Source organism: Bidens hawaiensis, unplaced genomic scaffold (assembly GCF_021521415.1).
Source record: "Bidens hawaiensis isolate Kalapana, Puna unplaced genomic scaffold, B.hawaiensis_p1.1 tig00013870_1, whole genome shotgun sequence".
Lineage (NCBI taxonomy): Eukaryota > Viridiplantae > Streptophyta > Magnoliopsida > Asterales > Asteraceae > Bidens > Bidens hawaiensis.
In genome coordinates, this window is record NW_027492187.1 from 57,828 (window position 1) to 75,353 (window position 17,526).

Sequence of the window (17,526 nt, forward strand, 5' to 3'; positions counted from 1 at the left end):
GGGTGACCAAACAGAAGACAAGGAGCAGTGCCAAGAAAACCGACGCCTTAGCTAGTATATAGGTAGTCGTTATTTTTGTATTTTGTAAGATATTTTGCATATACATTTGCTTAAGTGAATATTATTGTTATTATAATTTGTTTCTAATTTTGTTTTGTCATGCTTGCTTATAGCTGTTTTATATTACTGCACAAAAATAAAAATAATTATATATTTCCTAATTACACACAATTTGGCCACATAGAACACATTAAATAGGTGTGGCCAAAAGTAAGACAATAGCCACACCTGAAATTACAAAAATTAGAGTCTATAAATGACCATTAGCCACAACATAAACATTTTTGTGTGACGAAAAGTTTGACAATAGCCACACTTTAAATTAGGAAAAGCATTATGTGTGACAAAAGGTAAGACAATGGCCACACCACAAACTACAAAAGAGTTTTTGAGTGGCAACTTCACCTTTTTAGCCACATTCACAATAACCTCCAGTATCTATAAGATATGATTAGCCACACAGTACCTCACTATGTGTGACGAAAATTTTGACAATAGCCACACTTTAAATTACGAAAAGCATTATGTGTGACAAACAGTAAGACAATGGCCACACCACAAACTACAAAAGAGTTTTTGACTAGCAGTTCACATTTTTAGCCACATTCACAATAACCTCCAGTGTCTATAAGATATGATTAGCCACACAGTACCTCACTATGTGTGACGAAAAGTTTGACAATAGCCACACTTTAAATTACGAAAAGCATTATGTGTGATAAACGGTAAGACAATGGCCACACCACAAACTACAAAAGAGTTTTTGACTAGCAAGTTCACATTTTTAGCCACATTCACAATAACCTCCAGTGTTTATAAGATATGATTAGCCACACAGTACCTCACTATGTGTGACGAAAAGTCTTACAATAGCCACACTTTAAATTACGAAAAGCATTATGTGTGACAAACGGTAAGACAATGGCCACACTATAATCTACAAAGGAGTGTTTGAGTGGCAAGTAAACATATTTAGCCACTTATAATGTAACATCCAGTGTCTATATCATATAATTAGCCACTCTATTATTAAATTTAAGTGGCCATTTATTTGCTATATCCACACGGTATAGGTCACAATGCAAGCTTAACACAACCCTATTGGCCACAATAATATAAAATTCATGTGGCTGAAACATGAATTCATGTGGCTATATACGTGCAATGATCACTCATAGTAAATTGTCATGTGGCCATTTTCTACCATTTAGCCACACTTATTGGAGAGGCTTCTTGATGGCCAGCAACTAATGCATGTACCCTTTAGCCACACTTATTACCACATAAGGCCACTAAAAATTGTGTGTGGCCATATCATACCCACGGTGTCGCGACCTTTGGTCACATATGACCTGAACCAAATGTGTGTGGCTAAAGGCCTACGGCCACACTTTTTTCGTGTGGCCGAAGGTCAATTTTCACGTAGTGGTAAAGGGGTAAAATAGTAAATGCGTACGGTTATTCAGACGTCTAACCAAACAGATACATTTCATTCAGCTCTTATTGGTTCAGATCATCTTACACATTCAGGCCTCTTACCCATTCGGCACTTAATAATTCAGAGGTTTACCAAACAACCCCTAACTCTTTAAGAGTGAGAATGTTTGCATAGGATCTATGAATCCTTAAGACCTTGTGTTACAATAATAATAACAGACACTCTGATTAAATTATACATGTGTCTGGATCCATTCATATATGGTGACTCAGCATTCTCTGAGACCATACAAATCATCAACATGCCTCTGGAAACCTACTGGGCTATTAAGAGAAATGATTTTGTGTATTTTTTTAGTTGTACATGTACTTGGGGTAATTTCTGCCAATTGAATTAGGTACCTAATGAGCAGTCACAAAGGTATTATCACTGATATCATAAAGGAACTTTAAAAGATTCACAACTGAGTCAGCGTCATTCACCAGCTATGTGTTGACATATTTTCCAACCCATTCTACAAGAAACAATAAATCAGTAAGGTTAAACCAGACAAAATGCAAGATTGGAGATATAGTCATTAGATGTTATCTTATAGCTCATATATATGAAATCATAAATAATGCAAATTATATTTTTCTCAAACATGCTTTGTAATATTAAACGGGTACTTTAAACCCAAAAATTTGTAAATGAATAATTTATTTTAAGGAATTCCGCTAAAAAGAGCGCAACTCTAATACATTTAAAAAACATGTAACAACTACTGGCCATACGTCTAAACCCTGAGACCGGGTGTGACATAATGTTCTTATACTTAAGCTCAGTCATTTATGAACTCGATACATTCTTTATAGTTCATAAATTTTTATTACTTATCATATAACATTACAATTATTCAATGCAATATGTATTTAAGTTCGCAATAAGTTGTCATACATCAATAACTTATCGATTTTGGTTATTTATCGTACTCATCTGTTTAAAACTGTTCCATATGCTATCAAATTAGCTTAAATTTTTTTTGAATATGACGTTTATCAAATAAACTAGAAGCTCACGAATAGTTTTATAGAACTACTCATCAATTTACTACCAATAACCAGACCCGACCCAAAAGGGGGAGAGGAGGGAGACAGAACCATTCTTCAAAGAGGCCCGTAACTATTAAAAAAATTATATATTATATATATATAATTTTGTTTTAAAGCACAAGTCTATAAAACGACTCACTGGTGCAATGAAAATAGTAGTAATATACGGAATCAAATGTCATAAGTTCATTCCCTATTGATGGTGTTTTTACTTTTATAGAAAAAAACTTTTAATAGTATTTTATAAGGACTATTTTGGTAACTTTTATTATAACTATAGTTGTTGTTATTATTATTATTATTATTATTATTATTATTATTTTCTTTGGTTTGTATTGGGAATTTGAAATACAACTCAATTGTTAAAATTGTAAATTATCTATTACATAATTAAAAACGTTATTTTAGATGTCTTTTTATGCTCGTATCAAGCCCCAAAATTTTAAAAGATTTTCGATGACGGTAATGCCAACAACTATGTTAATTGCTTTAGCATCGGTACAAGTTATCCCTAACTTCCGGTGTTCCATGGCCAATATCATTCCAAAATACTAACGTTTATGCAAAACGATCTGCTAATACCCAATAAACATTCATAAATCATTACATTTATAAAAAACTTTTATAGTGCATTTAGAAATGAGGTCGGTACTGTACCTGTACTCGTACCTAAAATCAGTAAATCTAGGTACCTGTACTTGTACCCAATTTTTTGGTTGGGGTAAGGGTACCGGTACCAGTATGGGTACGGATACAATACTTGTTTTGGTACCACTTTGTTGTTTAAGAAAAATCTTCACTACACTTGGTATGAAATATAAAATTCATTCATAATTAAGTAATGAATTTCAAAACATACAAAGTCTTCTAAAAATAAATGTTTAAAGAAAAATTAACTTGTGCAAGAAAGTTAACATTCCTTTAATCTTCGCTAGTCATGTTTTCATTTTCCTTTTCTTTGCTTATTGCTTCCTCAATATCTATAGAAAAACAAGATGGGATGAACTAATTCAACTGATATATATTATGTCTTGCAAATCCCGCTTGAAAGTTAAGACATAAGTATTGGAAACCTAATAAAAGCCCATTTATATTCTAAACGGGTATCAGTACCCGTAATACCCGTACCTAAAATCAGTAAATTTGGGTACCCGTACCCGTACCTGATAGACACATACGGGTACCGAACGGGTACGGGTATTCGGGCAGTGGTGTAACCAATAATTATTTTCTACGGGTTCGGAAAATTTCAATGGATGAACGAGCGATAAGTTTGGGTTTTTTACGAGTTGAAATACATGAATATATAACACTAAAAAGAAATTTGTAGGGTTCGGCCGAACGTGCTCCACAAAAACTGCATACGACCCTGTATTCGGGAAAAAAAATCTCATCCCTAATTACACTTGATTACTTTTCCGCTCATGTGATGTCTAACGAAGTTTTTGTTTCTATAAAGGTGAATATCTTAAAGATGGTGAAAGGCTTTGTAGTTAATGGCACAACACCCGTACGATGTTGTGGGTGTTTATTTGTGGTTGTTTAAATTATGTATATGTTATTTTTTTTTAAATCTACCTATTCAAATAAAGTATAATACTTATAGACATGTGTAGGTTTGTGGTTAATCCTCATAATTTTTTGTTTTTTAAAACTAATATATGTCATTGATCAATAATTATTCACTTTCATTTTACATCTATGACATAATTAAATTATTCACTTTTCTTTAAACTCTATTTATATTATTTCTATACACTTTTATAAAAATAAATATTTACATATTATACTAATGTACATTGTTATAATATATTCATAACATGCTTGGTGATATCCAAAAATCAACAACAAACCGTGTTTGTTGTATATTGAAAATAATATAATTTTAAATGTTATAATTGACATATTATACTATGTATACTGTTAAATATTGTATATAAAAAAATAAAAAAAAACTCTGATATGTTTTCAATTTAGAAATAATTTTTTTAATCAATAAATTATAAATATATGCTTAAAATTTGATTCGTTTTTCTAAAATAAATCAATTTATCTATTGGTTTTTAGTACATTGTCATATAAATTTATAAATTCTAAATATATTATTTAAATTTATCTATTTAATTTTTTGAATTATTTAGTAAACTATACATATATGTGTTAAATTGTAAGGATAATATATACCAATCACTTTCAAATAGGGATATTGGTTTTTAATACTCCTAACTTTCACTCATTGGTAGATAACATTCCCAACTAACAATTTGTCTCCCACCACTCCTAACTTGTAACTTAATTCTTTTGTCACTCCATAACTTAACGGACATTAACCGCGTTAGTTTTTTTTTGCTGACGTGACATTTTTTGCTTATGTGGCATGCCATGTGGAAAATACCTCATTAGAAAAAATAAAAACCTAATAAAAAATAATATATATATATATATATATAACAAATAATATATATATATACACACACATACACAAACATACGGACAAAAGCACCACTACCACCATTTGACAGCCATAGTCTATACTGCCACATACCTCCACCACTTCAGCCTCTATTGCCACCTTCACCCCTTCCGCTAGCCTCGTTGCTTTCACCACCAACAACAACCTCCACCGCCTCCATCATTACGGGTCACGTTCGAATCAATTTATTGTTTGCATATTGAGATGGATGGTTGGATAATGATAAATGAGGTAGTTATTGATTGAAATCCCAAACTCAAATGAGGTTTTCGCCGCCGCCACATTTATCCGGCGAGTTCCGCCGTTAATAATAGAGCAACGATTCAAGGTAATAAACATCGTGTTCTACTCGTTTCTTTATTCCGATCAAAAGCCCTATGCTAATGTATTCAAACTCTAAACACGAAGATTGAATTTTAGAAAAGTAAATTTGGATGGTTTAGGGTTTGGCTGTTGATGTGGCTGCTTACGATAGTGGTGGTGAAGGCTGGTGGTAATGGTGAACGCAGGCTGGAAGTGGCAGTATCTGGCGGTGGTAGACGTCGATGTAATGGTGTATATATGTTTGCGTGTGTGTGTATTATATATAATATTATTTGTTTTTTAGTTAGGTTTTTCTTTTAAAAAAAAAGGTAACTCCGCATGGCATGCCACATAAGCAAAAAATGCCACATCGGCAAAAAATCTAAAGAGGTGAGGATCCATTAAGTTCAGGAGTGACAAAAGAAAAGAAGTTACAAGTTGGGAGTGGTGGGAGACAAATCATTAGTTGGGAGTGTTATCTACCAACGAGTGAAAGTTAGGAGTATTATAAACCAATATCCTTTTTCTAATATGATAAAGTTTATCATATTTAGTTTCTTGGTTTTTTTTTATTAAGGATTACTTAAGGTTTTCTTGTGGAACTTAAATTTGATTGTTACGGTTAAAAGTTAGTAAATAGACAATTTTGTACAAATTAACTACATTTAACTCAAATTTGTTATGGGTAAAAAAGGGGTAACCTGAATATTATAAAAAATTTAAGAATGAAAATAGATTTATCATCAAACTTGTTACGAGTTCAAAATTTTGACTTTGAAAATTTAAAACAAATTAAAATTAGAATTTTAAATGTGATTGGGTTTCGAATTTATTTTTAAGGACATTTTTGGAAATAGCCAAAAGATTCAAGATTTTACACATTAAGTATCTTTCCCATAACTATTAAAATTTAAGAAAAAATGACAAACACTTCCGACATGCCACCTCTAGGCCTATCAACGCTTCTAACTTTTATCAGATTAGAAATATTTGTGTCAGCATTGACTTTTCCTTGAATAGTGATCAGAATGTTGTATGTGAAGCATGCCAAACAAAATTATGCTCAAGTGAAATAAAACATTTACAAAACTGAAACGCGTTAACCTTTTATTTTTATTTTTGTGAATTGGCAAAGCCGAGAAGCCCCTCAAACTTATCAAAATCTTTTTCATGGTGTAGCTTAAAACTATTATTATATAAGAAGTATTATTCGAAATTGGTTCAAAACCAAATTTATTTCAATTATACATATATGATACTGATATTTTTTTTCAATAGATGAAGTGTTCTTGGGTATGTTTTTGCACGTGCATTATTTTTTTTATCAAGTTCATTTTTTTGGAAAAAATCTTTTTGTGATATAAATAAAATCAATTTATGTATAATGATACAAACACAGATGTAATACATTTTTCTACATATATTATGTATTGTTTTATTTGTAGCTTAATTATTTAGATTATCACGTGTGTTACACGAGCTCTAAAGCTAGTTTGTATAATATACCTATACCTAGTAGATTGTTTAAAAAACTATATAATATCTTTATAGATGGCGTATAAAAGACAACAAAAAGTAATAAGCAGTATATAATCATATTCTATAGACTTCAATTATTAAGACATCACCCACACTTCCATTCCTTGTTGAGGGGGGGCTAACTGCTTTCTGGCTGGGAGCTGTATGAGCGGTAACGTCCATGTACGGCTCCATGAGAGGGACGATGGACATAAATGGCCTTGTTGTACCTCACTCTCGTCTTCAATGGGGTTTGCTCTTTCTTTTTTGGGAGAGTATGTCAATATGATCTTAATGATGTGCGGGGCTTTGCTGAATCCATTATCCAGACTGTTGTGTATTCAAATTGACACAACGAACGATAGAACGGATTATGCAATAACTATTGTGATTTTATTGATTCAATAGAACGATTACAATGAAAAATCAAACAATAACAAAGGAGATGAGAAATGGATCCAAAGAAAGAGAGATGAGAAGACTAGAGACGACCATTTTCTAACATATTTTTCATAAACCTTTACTTTCCTTCACTTTAGTCTTTATATGCGGTGAGGGTTCATCAATCCCCCGGGCTTGTTGATTCGTTGGGCTTCTTGGATTGGGCCGTCCAATTGGTCCATCACATTCATAACATTACCCCACCCTTTCAAATTCACCTTGTCCTCAAGGTGAAAGAACTTTCCTAACGGACCGAATAGAAACATACGGCATAATCCAAGAAAACATACGGCATAATCCAAGAAAACCTTCGTTTGTTGCTTGTTCGGCGCATCCATCGATGCTACTCATCTCATAAACACCAAAAGTTAGGCAATAGACAGAACACCAATTGGCCAATCTGTTTTGGACTTTTTGGGTCAACCCTTTCAACACATCAACTTTGACACCAAAAAAGTCAATTGCAGTAAAAGAAACAGAATAACCCATATAACCTTTGTTTTGCAGATTTTCAATAATGCCCAAAATACCCTCAATAGTATATAATTGTATTTGACACCCATAAAACCTTAATTTCTTTTCGCGTTTCTGGATGACCAAATTTTCCTTTCCTTGACTAATGTTGTTTTGAGTTTTTCTTTTGTTTCTTTGACTTTTATAAAGGCAATAATCATTAACTAGCAACCCGGCTTCATTTCTTTTAACACTGATTAATATTCTGGCCCAATCATCATCTTTGAATAAAAAAATTAGAGTCCATCCAGGTGCATTGTTAATCCACAGAAAGTCAACCATGGCCCAAAGAATCAATTTACCCATACTTTTTCCATCTTTCCAAATTTGAAAATAAACAAAATTACTCCTTGTGCTAGAGCCATTAGATACAATCTTTTAGTGACACAATGATGTTCCCATTGTTGTAAGAAATGATCAAATGTGTGCAGCGCGTTATTCCTAACAACTCCAGCAAGAAAAACTATTTTCACACAGGGCAGCACATCATTAGGCATATGAACATCAATAGAATTTGCATCCCATTTCTCAATTCCATTTTTTTGTGTACCCAACTCAAACTGTTTTATATTTTGAGTAAGTAGATCCAGAGCAAACTCAATAGACCACAACGTAAAAATAAACTGGATTACTGAAATGAATTTCCCATAACGTGTCCTTGGCCCATTAATGAATTTCTCAGTAGCAACAATCCACCAAGAAATTCTCATTTGGATTGTTTGGAATTGAACTACGATGATTGGCAACATGTACTTTCGATTCTGAACCAAATCTTGAGCCGTGATAACCTTATTAGCACGTTTGTAGCACAAACAAGAATGCTTAGGTAAGCAAATTGTTTCCCCCAAATTTACTACCCAATCACATTGCCAACCCGGTTTCCACTCGAAATATATAAGAACTAGTGAATCGGTATCTAATAACCCGTTGGGCACACCGTGTATCAAAGAAGTCGCAATCACATCCCGATAAACAAGAAGTGTTCCAACAGAGGTTGGACCACCTAAAGTTGTGATGATCAATTCGGCCTCAGATTGAATGGGAGATGGAGTAAGAGTGGTATAAGGGTCAGGTGGTTTTGGATCAGCAACCAAAAAATACAACAGATGAGGGCATAGGCCTTGATGAGTCATATCTGAAGTGGCAAACTCAACAAAAGCGTCATGAAGTGGTGCAATCAGCATAACCGGGATACGAAAATAAGTGTGGCCCATATCAAAAGGCAAATGATGGTCACACATTAAAGGATCATGTTGTAACACTTGTAAATCACTTTTTTAATTCATAACCTAAGGTGGTGCATCTGTTTTGCATTTCATCAAATAACTTCTGTGCAGAATAGACACTAACAACTGATGGAACACCTATTATTCTCAGCCCATGACTAGAAGTGTTACCCACTGTTGTAGCAGGGTCAATCATGCTTAAAATGTGATTAGAATGAGGCGTGTTAATAAAATTTGGACCAGGATCGAACGCAACGTCTATCCATTGCAAGTCCACATCAAAAGAATAGATATGACCAACGGTTAGAATAGCATGACTGTCATAGTGATTGGTGCGAACAGGAACAATACTTGTATGTGTCGGATATACCTGAACAGGAATCACTGAAGTGTGAGGGTGATAATTGTTACAGCCTGCATACTCAAATGAGGATAGGCAACCTCATTGTGAGAATTCAATCAAACCAGAAATTGGAGGACCAGTGGTCACAGTTAGCATACCCGAGATCCAGATTGATTGAGATCGGTCTGCTCAGAAATAGGATCGGTGTAGAGTGGTGAAGAACTTAGATCAATCAATTGAGGATCCGTTGATTGAGTGTTGTTCGTATTTGATGCAACTGAACCAAAAATCGAAAGATTAGTTGTAGTCACACCTGATGCAAAGCCTAGATCCATATCTCTATGACTGTCGATTTGCTCATAAACACAGTTGATACTCCGTTGTGTTTTTTGTGACAACCAATTGTAAAGAAAAAGTTGATTTTTTAGTGGTTGTTAGTTATAATGTTGTTTTCTTTGTTTTGTTGTTAGTATGAAATTTGATAATTTAGTAAATTTAGATGTTGGTGAGATATAAGCTTCATAACAGAAGATTTGAAAATATTTTTCCTTAAAAAACATGAGTCATTACTCATTCAATATTGCTCATATATATCTATAATATATATAAACGAAATCATAAAAATCCTGTGTATCGTGACGTGGTCGTTCCTTGTAAGGCCCCCTTCCCAGTGTCTCACTTTAACGTCGGATTTACTCATAAACACAGTTCTTACAAATCAGAATTAATTAAAACTTTCGCGGAATATAAACCTTTAACCGTTTATTACAAAACATTTAATCTTTTCTTTAAAACCATAACATAAAATATCATATTTAAAACATCGTTTCTTCCAACTTCAGATGCCAACAGTTCAATCCATGTCATGTGTCATCCTCATGCTAACTCTGTAATCAGCTCACCTGCGTGCTTACTAAAAGTCAGCTACGCTGAGTGAGTTCTAGTTAATCAAGCAACTTATCATACAACCACTGCATGCATTATATACGTATCCGAAGACATATAGCCCACTATCTGACCTGCTCACCTTACCACTTAACCTCTTATTTACCCCTACCACTTAGCCACTTTAATATCGAATGAAGTTATGTCACTTTGTCACTTTAATAAAGAATTAATGTTATGCCATTTTGCCACTTTAATAACGAATAACGTTATGCCATTTTGCCACTTTAACACCCTTACTAGACCCCTATCCACTTCTATCACACTCTACCTCTACTTATCTATAACACACTTCCTATCAGTTCATTATTTACATAATAAGCAAGTCACATCATAGCATTTATAACCACTAGACAATCATTATCCTTGACGATACGCGCAATATCCGAAGATCGTTCACGCACCGACAAGCAGTATATAATAGCTACCTTGTATGACATCTATAGCATACACTTACCACTTAAGGTAAGTGTATTCACACTTCATATCGAGTATGCACACAGCCCCGAAAACATAATAAGGAAATGGGGCTAGAAACTCACCTGAACTCTGTCTCCTTCTTCGTTAATCGTAAGTCCCTTCTTTAACTGAGCTCGGCTAACTTTGAGGTTTTTGTTTGAAATCACTCGAGATGCTCAAAACCATATCAAACGAACTCCGATTTGAGTGATTTAAGCGGCCACGGAGCCGTCTCGTTCCGATATACAAACTCATTAGCTCGTCTTCGCCGGAAACCGCCGCTACAGTCGCCGGAAAAGCTGAACAGTCGCCGGAATCTTCATTTATGAGCTGCTACGGTTTTGCTGATAAAAACCGGACTTCCCTACCTCTGATCGAAAATCTAATCGGTGGAAATCTTCATTTATATGCCATGAATACTCAGTTAAAATTTGAGACCGATCCGACGGTTAGATCTCCGGAAATCGTTGTGTCTTTGTGGGCTATTTTCTCAAAAACGGGAATTGGGTTAAGTGTGTGTTTTAATGGTGTAAGCTATGGTGTGAAGATGTATGAAAATGGAAAGGATTAGGATTTTAAGGGGTATTTATACTCCCTTAAGCCCATGGATCTAAGGCCCATCTTTCCTTCTTGGTCCATAATTAATTCCATCTAATTAGTCTACTTGAATCATCTTTGTTATTTATTTACTTCTCTACTAATTCTAGTAAACTAATCCATCATTAACGAATAATACATTGAATATTATTTTTAGAAATTTCGGGATGTTACATTTCCCTTTTTTTTGAATCACCGGATTTGTTTGATTTTTAAATTGAGGCTTTTCATGCATTTGACCCGAATTCACGGGTATGAGTCTCATCAAACCCAAATATTTCTTATACGGGTTATAACATCTTATTAAATTAAAAACTAATCTCACCAAATATTTGATATAAAAATCTTATAAAGTAGGGATATACTAAAAATTAATATATGATTTATTTAAAAAAAAGATATATATTATTTACAATTAAAAACTAATTTTATAGTAAAAAAAATAAACGTGTATTGGATCTTATTAAACTCATATAGCTTTTAAACCAGATTATAACATCTCATTTATTTGTGAAACAATTTATCATCAAACCATAATTATATTATTAACTTTCATACAAGAGTTAATGGTCATTTTCGTATATGTGGTTTGCTACTTTTGTCACCTCAGTTCAAAGTTTGAAATTTGGTTAATTTAGTCATCATTGTTTTAAACATTAGCCAATTACGTCTCTCCCGTCTAACGACATCCAACTATGTCGTTAGTTTAAGAGTATTTTTATCTTTCTCACTTTTATTTTGAGTTAATGATCATTTTCGTCCATGTGGTTTGATATTTTTACAACTTCAGTCCAAAGTTTGAAATTTTGTCAATTTAATCATCATAGCCAATTATGTCCCCTCGATGGCATCCAACAATATGAGGTCGAATATCGTAGTGAACAAAGTAAAAAAAAAATAAATATTAGAAACAGATAATATAAAACAACCCTCGTAATACTGTGGATAAAAACTAGTAGGCCTATATTACTAGTTCTATCATCCTAGTATTTGTTATACTATTCATTTCATATATTGTTATACCACTCGTAAATGACTATACGACTTCTATAAGAACATGATCAACTATAAATCTAACTCTTGTTGGTTAAGCACGTAAAACACACCAAAGTCATATGACTTCTCGGCTCGTATTTAGATGGTGTTGGCAGTGCCATGTGAATATCTGGAGAAGGAGATATAAAACCATATCAAATATGAAACAAATTCAAATATAATAATAATAAATAAAAAATCAACTTAACAAGGCTCACCAAAACCTTTCAAAATCCCAAAAGACATAATAATAACAATATCATTACAATTTCGAATCTTATGTTTCTTGAAAAGCAAAAATTGGTTCTCTTTATAAAATCTATAATATATATAAACGAAAACATAAAAATCCTACGTGTCGCGATATAGTCGCTCCTCCTTTTTTTAGAGTCACTAGATTTTCTTTATTTGACCCTAATTTATGGGTATGAGTTTTACCAAACCCAGATATTCCTTAAACGGATTATAACATCTCATTAAATTAAAAATTATTCTCACCAAATTATTTATGTAAAAATCCTATAAAATAGGATATAACAAAAAAATAATATCTTATTTGTTTTAAAAAAGATATATATATTATTTAAATTAAAAAACCAATTTGATAATAAAAAAAATAAACGGGTATTGGGTCTCATCAAACCATAAGTATATTATTAACTTTCATAAATATTATTTATAATTACAAAACCAATTTCATAGTAAAAAAAAATAAACGGGTCTTGGGTCTCATCAAAACCATATAGCTTTTAAACCGGGTTATAACATCTCATTTATTTGTGAAACAATTTATCATCAAACCATAAATATATTATTAACTTTAATATAATAAAAATATATAAATTAAAAAAATAAATAAATATTAGCACAAATAATATAAAATAACTCTCCTAATACAGGGATAAAAACTGGTATAAAATTAAACCAACCAAGTTTTCGTCTTTTTAATTTAAACGGCGTAATCCAATCTGGTTCTTCAACTTCTGAACCAATTTACAGGTAACCCTTATTCCATAGATCTGAATTCTTTCTTTTTCGATCTGCATGTAATTGAGCAAACATAAAGATAATGGGATTAACTCATGCTTCTTTGAATCATAATCATGAACTAGATTACGCTAATTTGTATCAATTAGGTGGGATAAAAGTTATGCACGCCAAGTGTTTGATTAAATGCCTGAGTGGGTCTTTTACTTGATGGGTGTTACTTAATGTTTTTTCATATGGGTTTGTATCTAATTGATGGAGATTGTGATGTATAGTTGTTATGATGGTTTAAAAAGTTGAATTAACCGTAAAAGTTTTGACATTTAAGGTGCTTATTATTTACAAGATGGAAGGTAGCATAGTTAGACGGGTGATTCCTTCGGATAATAGCTGCCTCTTCAATGCCGTGGGGTGAGGCTTAAAAGCATTACGCATTGTTTGTTAGTTATTTATTGTTTGATTTTGACTCGGTTTTTGGCTGTTTATTTGCAGGTATGTTATGGATCATGACAAACACAAGGCTGCAGAATTGAGACAGGTTTAATTCAAATGTTTATCGCATTTGTTTCTTATCTTGATGATAAGTGAATTCTTTTATTTTGTTTTTAAACGTATTGTATTATTCATTTTTTAAAGGTTATAGCTGCTACAGTAGCTAGTGATCCAACAAAATATTCTGAAGCATTCCTTGGGAAACCTAATGAAGAATATTGTGCTTGGATTCTTGATCCTGAGAAATGGGGAGGTATGTTTCTATTCCTTTATGTTTTCTAGCCATTTAAGTAACCTTTTGGTAGTTGGTAGTTGGTACATACTTTTGGCCCGGCTCAACCTTGTGTAATTATCGCAACCATTTATAAGATCATGATATTAAGCATGACTGGAAAGAGTTTGCCTAGCCCAGATGTAAGTGCTTAGATTGCAAATTGTATACCTAAATGTTTATTAGTTTATCAACTAAATGTTTATTACTTTATTATCAATAGATTTTAAGTTGAGGCATATTACAAAAAGTTTGATGCGTAAAGTTAAAACTTAAAACAAACAGGAATCAAGAATGATTGACTAAGAAATCAATAGGTTAACAAAATTAGCTGTCAACAAATTAACTAATCAGCCACACGTTAAGCAATCAACAACACAGGTCAACAAAGAAGCAATCAACAACACGCCTCAATGTTTGTTACTTTGTTCAATCAACCACCTTTGATTTCTTGCTTCTTGTTTAATTGTTCGGTGACTTCGGTCTATCCTGCTTTTTCTTTCGGGCCTGAATGTTAGAACTGTTGATTGCTTTATTGTTGACTGTAGTTTTTTATTGCTAATTTGTTAATTGGTGGATTGCTAACTTTGTTAATGTGTTTGATTGCTTTATTTGTTGCTCTTGATGCCCGTTTGTTCTAAGTTTTAACATTATGTATTAGACATTTTGTAATATGTCATAGCTTAATATCTGTTGATAATGACGTAAAAATCATTTAGATAATAAAGTAATAGACATTTAGGTATACTATTGCACTTCAACCACTTGCATTTGGGCTGGAAAAATCCTTTCTAGCCATGCTTAAGATCATGATCTTAATTTTTCTTTTTTGATAATCACACAAGCTTTAAGATAGCATATGCAACTAGTGTTTAGGACCCTTCATTGGTGTAAGCAGGAATTTAGATTATTTTAATGTCTCTAGTTTGAGATCATCTGTTTAAGTTGGATCGAGCACACATGCCATCTCCTTAGCTTATAAAGCCATTTAGTCTGACCAGCAATGTCTATATTATAATCGTTCCTGGCAAAGCTAATGAAAGGGTATGGGGCACCTGATCTTTATGCAGAAAAATGGCATAGGGCACTAGGAACTTGAATGAATTAGTGGTTTTGGATGAACACTGCACATTTAAATTATGTAGGCTGATAACAATAAAATTCATAAAAGGTACCATCTCTAGAGGTTGCCTTAGGCCTACAATAAGTTGAGACAACTCTACTTAGGTATCGCGTTAATCCATTTTTGGATTAAATGTATTGTTGGTTCAAAAAGTATTAATATGGTTGGGTCAAACCGGGTTTGGCTAAAATGGAATCAGGTTAAAATGAGTCGTTTTAGAAAATATAAGTACCTGTCCACCCCACCTCACCCGCTTCTACCCCTGGGTTAAAACGAGTTGTTTAGAAAGAAGTACCCATCCACCCACCCCACCTCCATCTCTGCGAATTAAAATGGCTTGTTTTAGAGAAGAAGTACCCACCACAGGGTTAAAATGCCTCGTTTTTGAACCCCCCCTCCACTCTACTCCACCCACCCAGGTGGTGCGTCGGTAATGGGTTAGCAGCGACGGTGGTGGGTGTACTGATGGAAACGGTGGTGACGGTGGAGTGTTGTGGCGGTGGCGACTACAAGTAGGTGAAGACAAACATTGGTCTTGGGCAGTGCTAACCCGTTTGGACCCTTGTTTAAGTGAAGAAGTTCTATAATATTAACCCATTTTGACCTGCTATTTAAGGTGACAAATTTCGACCCGTTCACTAACTTAAGGTGACCCAAATGAACCCATATACAAGTTAGTTTTTTCCATTATGTGAGCAATTGGTCATGATTGCCACCTATGCTCCCAGCAAAGCACGCTTAACTGTGGAGTTATGCGTATATGTCATTTGTTCAACGTACAACATATAATGAATTAAACCACTCTTATGAAGGTGCAATAGAGCTTTCTATATTAGCAGATTATTATGGTCGTGAAATAGCAGCATATGATATCCAAACCGCAAGATGTGACTTGTACGGACAGGTCAGCATTTATAACCAGCATAGTCAATCATTCATGTTTTTTACATTAAAACCTCCATAACCTATCTTCATATTATTGTATGACAGGAAAAGAAATACAGAGAACGAGTTATGTTAATCTATGATGGACTCCATTACGATGCTTTAGCTGTGAGTCATCCTCTATTCATTTCTTACGCCTTATACTTGTATACATGTGTTACATTCAAAGTTTCTTGATGTAATTTGGTGAATTAATGTTTCGTATAATGCTGATGTCTCATAGATGTCACCTGCGGATGGAGCTCCTGAAGAATTTGATCAAACAATATTTGCTGTAAATTCTGATAGGACCATTGGGGCATATGAAACACTTGCTCTAAATCTTGTAAAGGATCAACAAAGGTGCATCAAATTTGTAGTTCATAAAGTTTTAATTTTTTTTGTCAGTCATTGTCATCTGTTGAAGAAAATAATAGTTAGTTTTTTGGTACTTTCAGGAAAAGAAGTTATACAGATACTGCCAACTTCACATTGCGTTGCGGGGTTTGTCAAATTGGTGTGATTGGTCAAAAGGTAAGACATTTAAGAAATATTCCTTCTTTTCTTCACGTCTAGGGGTTGCAAAGTTTTGACCCGTTTATTCATGAACACGCAGTTTTTGGTTTTCGGTTTAAGTTATCTCAAACGAGTAAAGTGGTAAAAGCAACTAAACTAGCTAAAAAAAAGGTTGAACAGATATAAATCTCTTAAGTTATTTTATTAAAAAATTAGGCTACTATTGACATAGTACTAATATTGTCATTATATTTGACTCTAGTTTGTAAAAAAATAAAAGCTTTTCAATGTAAAAGTGTTTTAATCTGCTTTGTCATTTTACCAAAACTGGCCAATTTTGGTTATGTTTTATCTCGGTCTAACGGGTTAAATCAAAAAAGCTAGCTAAAAAAAGAAACAGGTCAACCATGTGGAAAGTCTCTTAAAATTTGTTTTTTAATGCATAATTAGATATATAAGCAATTCGACTTTAAAACAAAGTTTTCGGGTCAATTCGCTACCCGTTTAAATCGACCTGAACCCAATTCGCCTCCTATATGTATAGTCTGTATGACATTTTATTTACATTCTTTTATGTTTGTAATATAACAATCTAGGAAGCTGTGGAACATGCACAAGCAACAGGACATGTCAACTTTCAAGAATATAAATGAAGGGATTAGGGAATCTGTGTTATTTAATTGTTGTAGTACCAATAAGTTTGTCTGGTTAACTTCCCCAAGTTGTCTTAAACCTTTGTACCATATTAACTTATAATAACTTTGTTGTTTG

At 33.2% G+C, this 17,526-nt stretch overlaps 1 protein-coding gene across 1 annotated transcript; it reads left to right on the top strand.

Moving 5' to 3' along the window:
- The first annotated feature begins 13,354 nt into the window (after positions 1 to 13,354).
- LOC143545194 (OVARIAN TUMOR DOMAIN-containing deubiquitinating enzyme 2-like) lies at positions 13,355 to 17,526 on the top strand. Its single transcript, XM_077037119.1, has 9 exons — positions 13,355 to 13,441; positions 13,776 to 13,840; positions 13,922 to 13,967; positions 14,066 to 14,174; positions 16,128 to 16,219; positions 16,306 to 16,368; positions 16,484 to 16,602; positions 16,698 to 16,773; positions 17,352 to 17,526. Exons 2-9 carry the CDS (start codon positions 13,776 to 13,778, stop codon positions 17,406 to 17,408), a joined length of 627 nt encoding a protein of 208 aa, XP_076893234.1. The 5' UTR covers positions 13,355 to 13,441; the 3' UTR covers positions 17,409 to 17,526.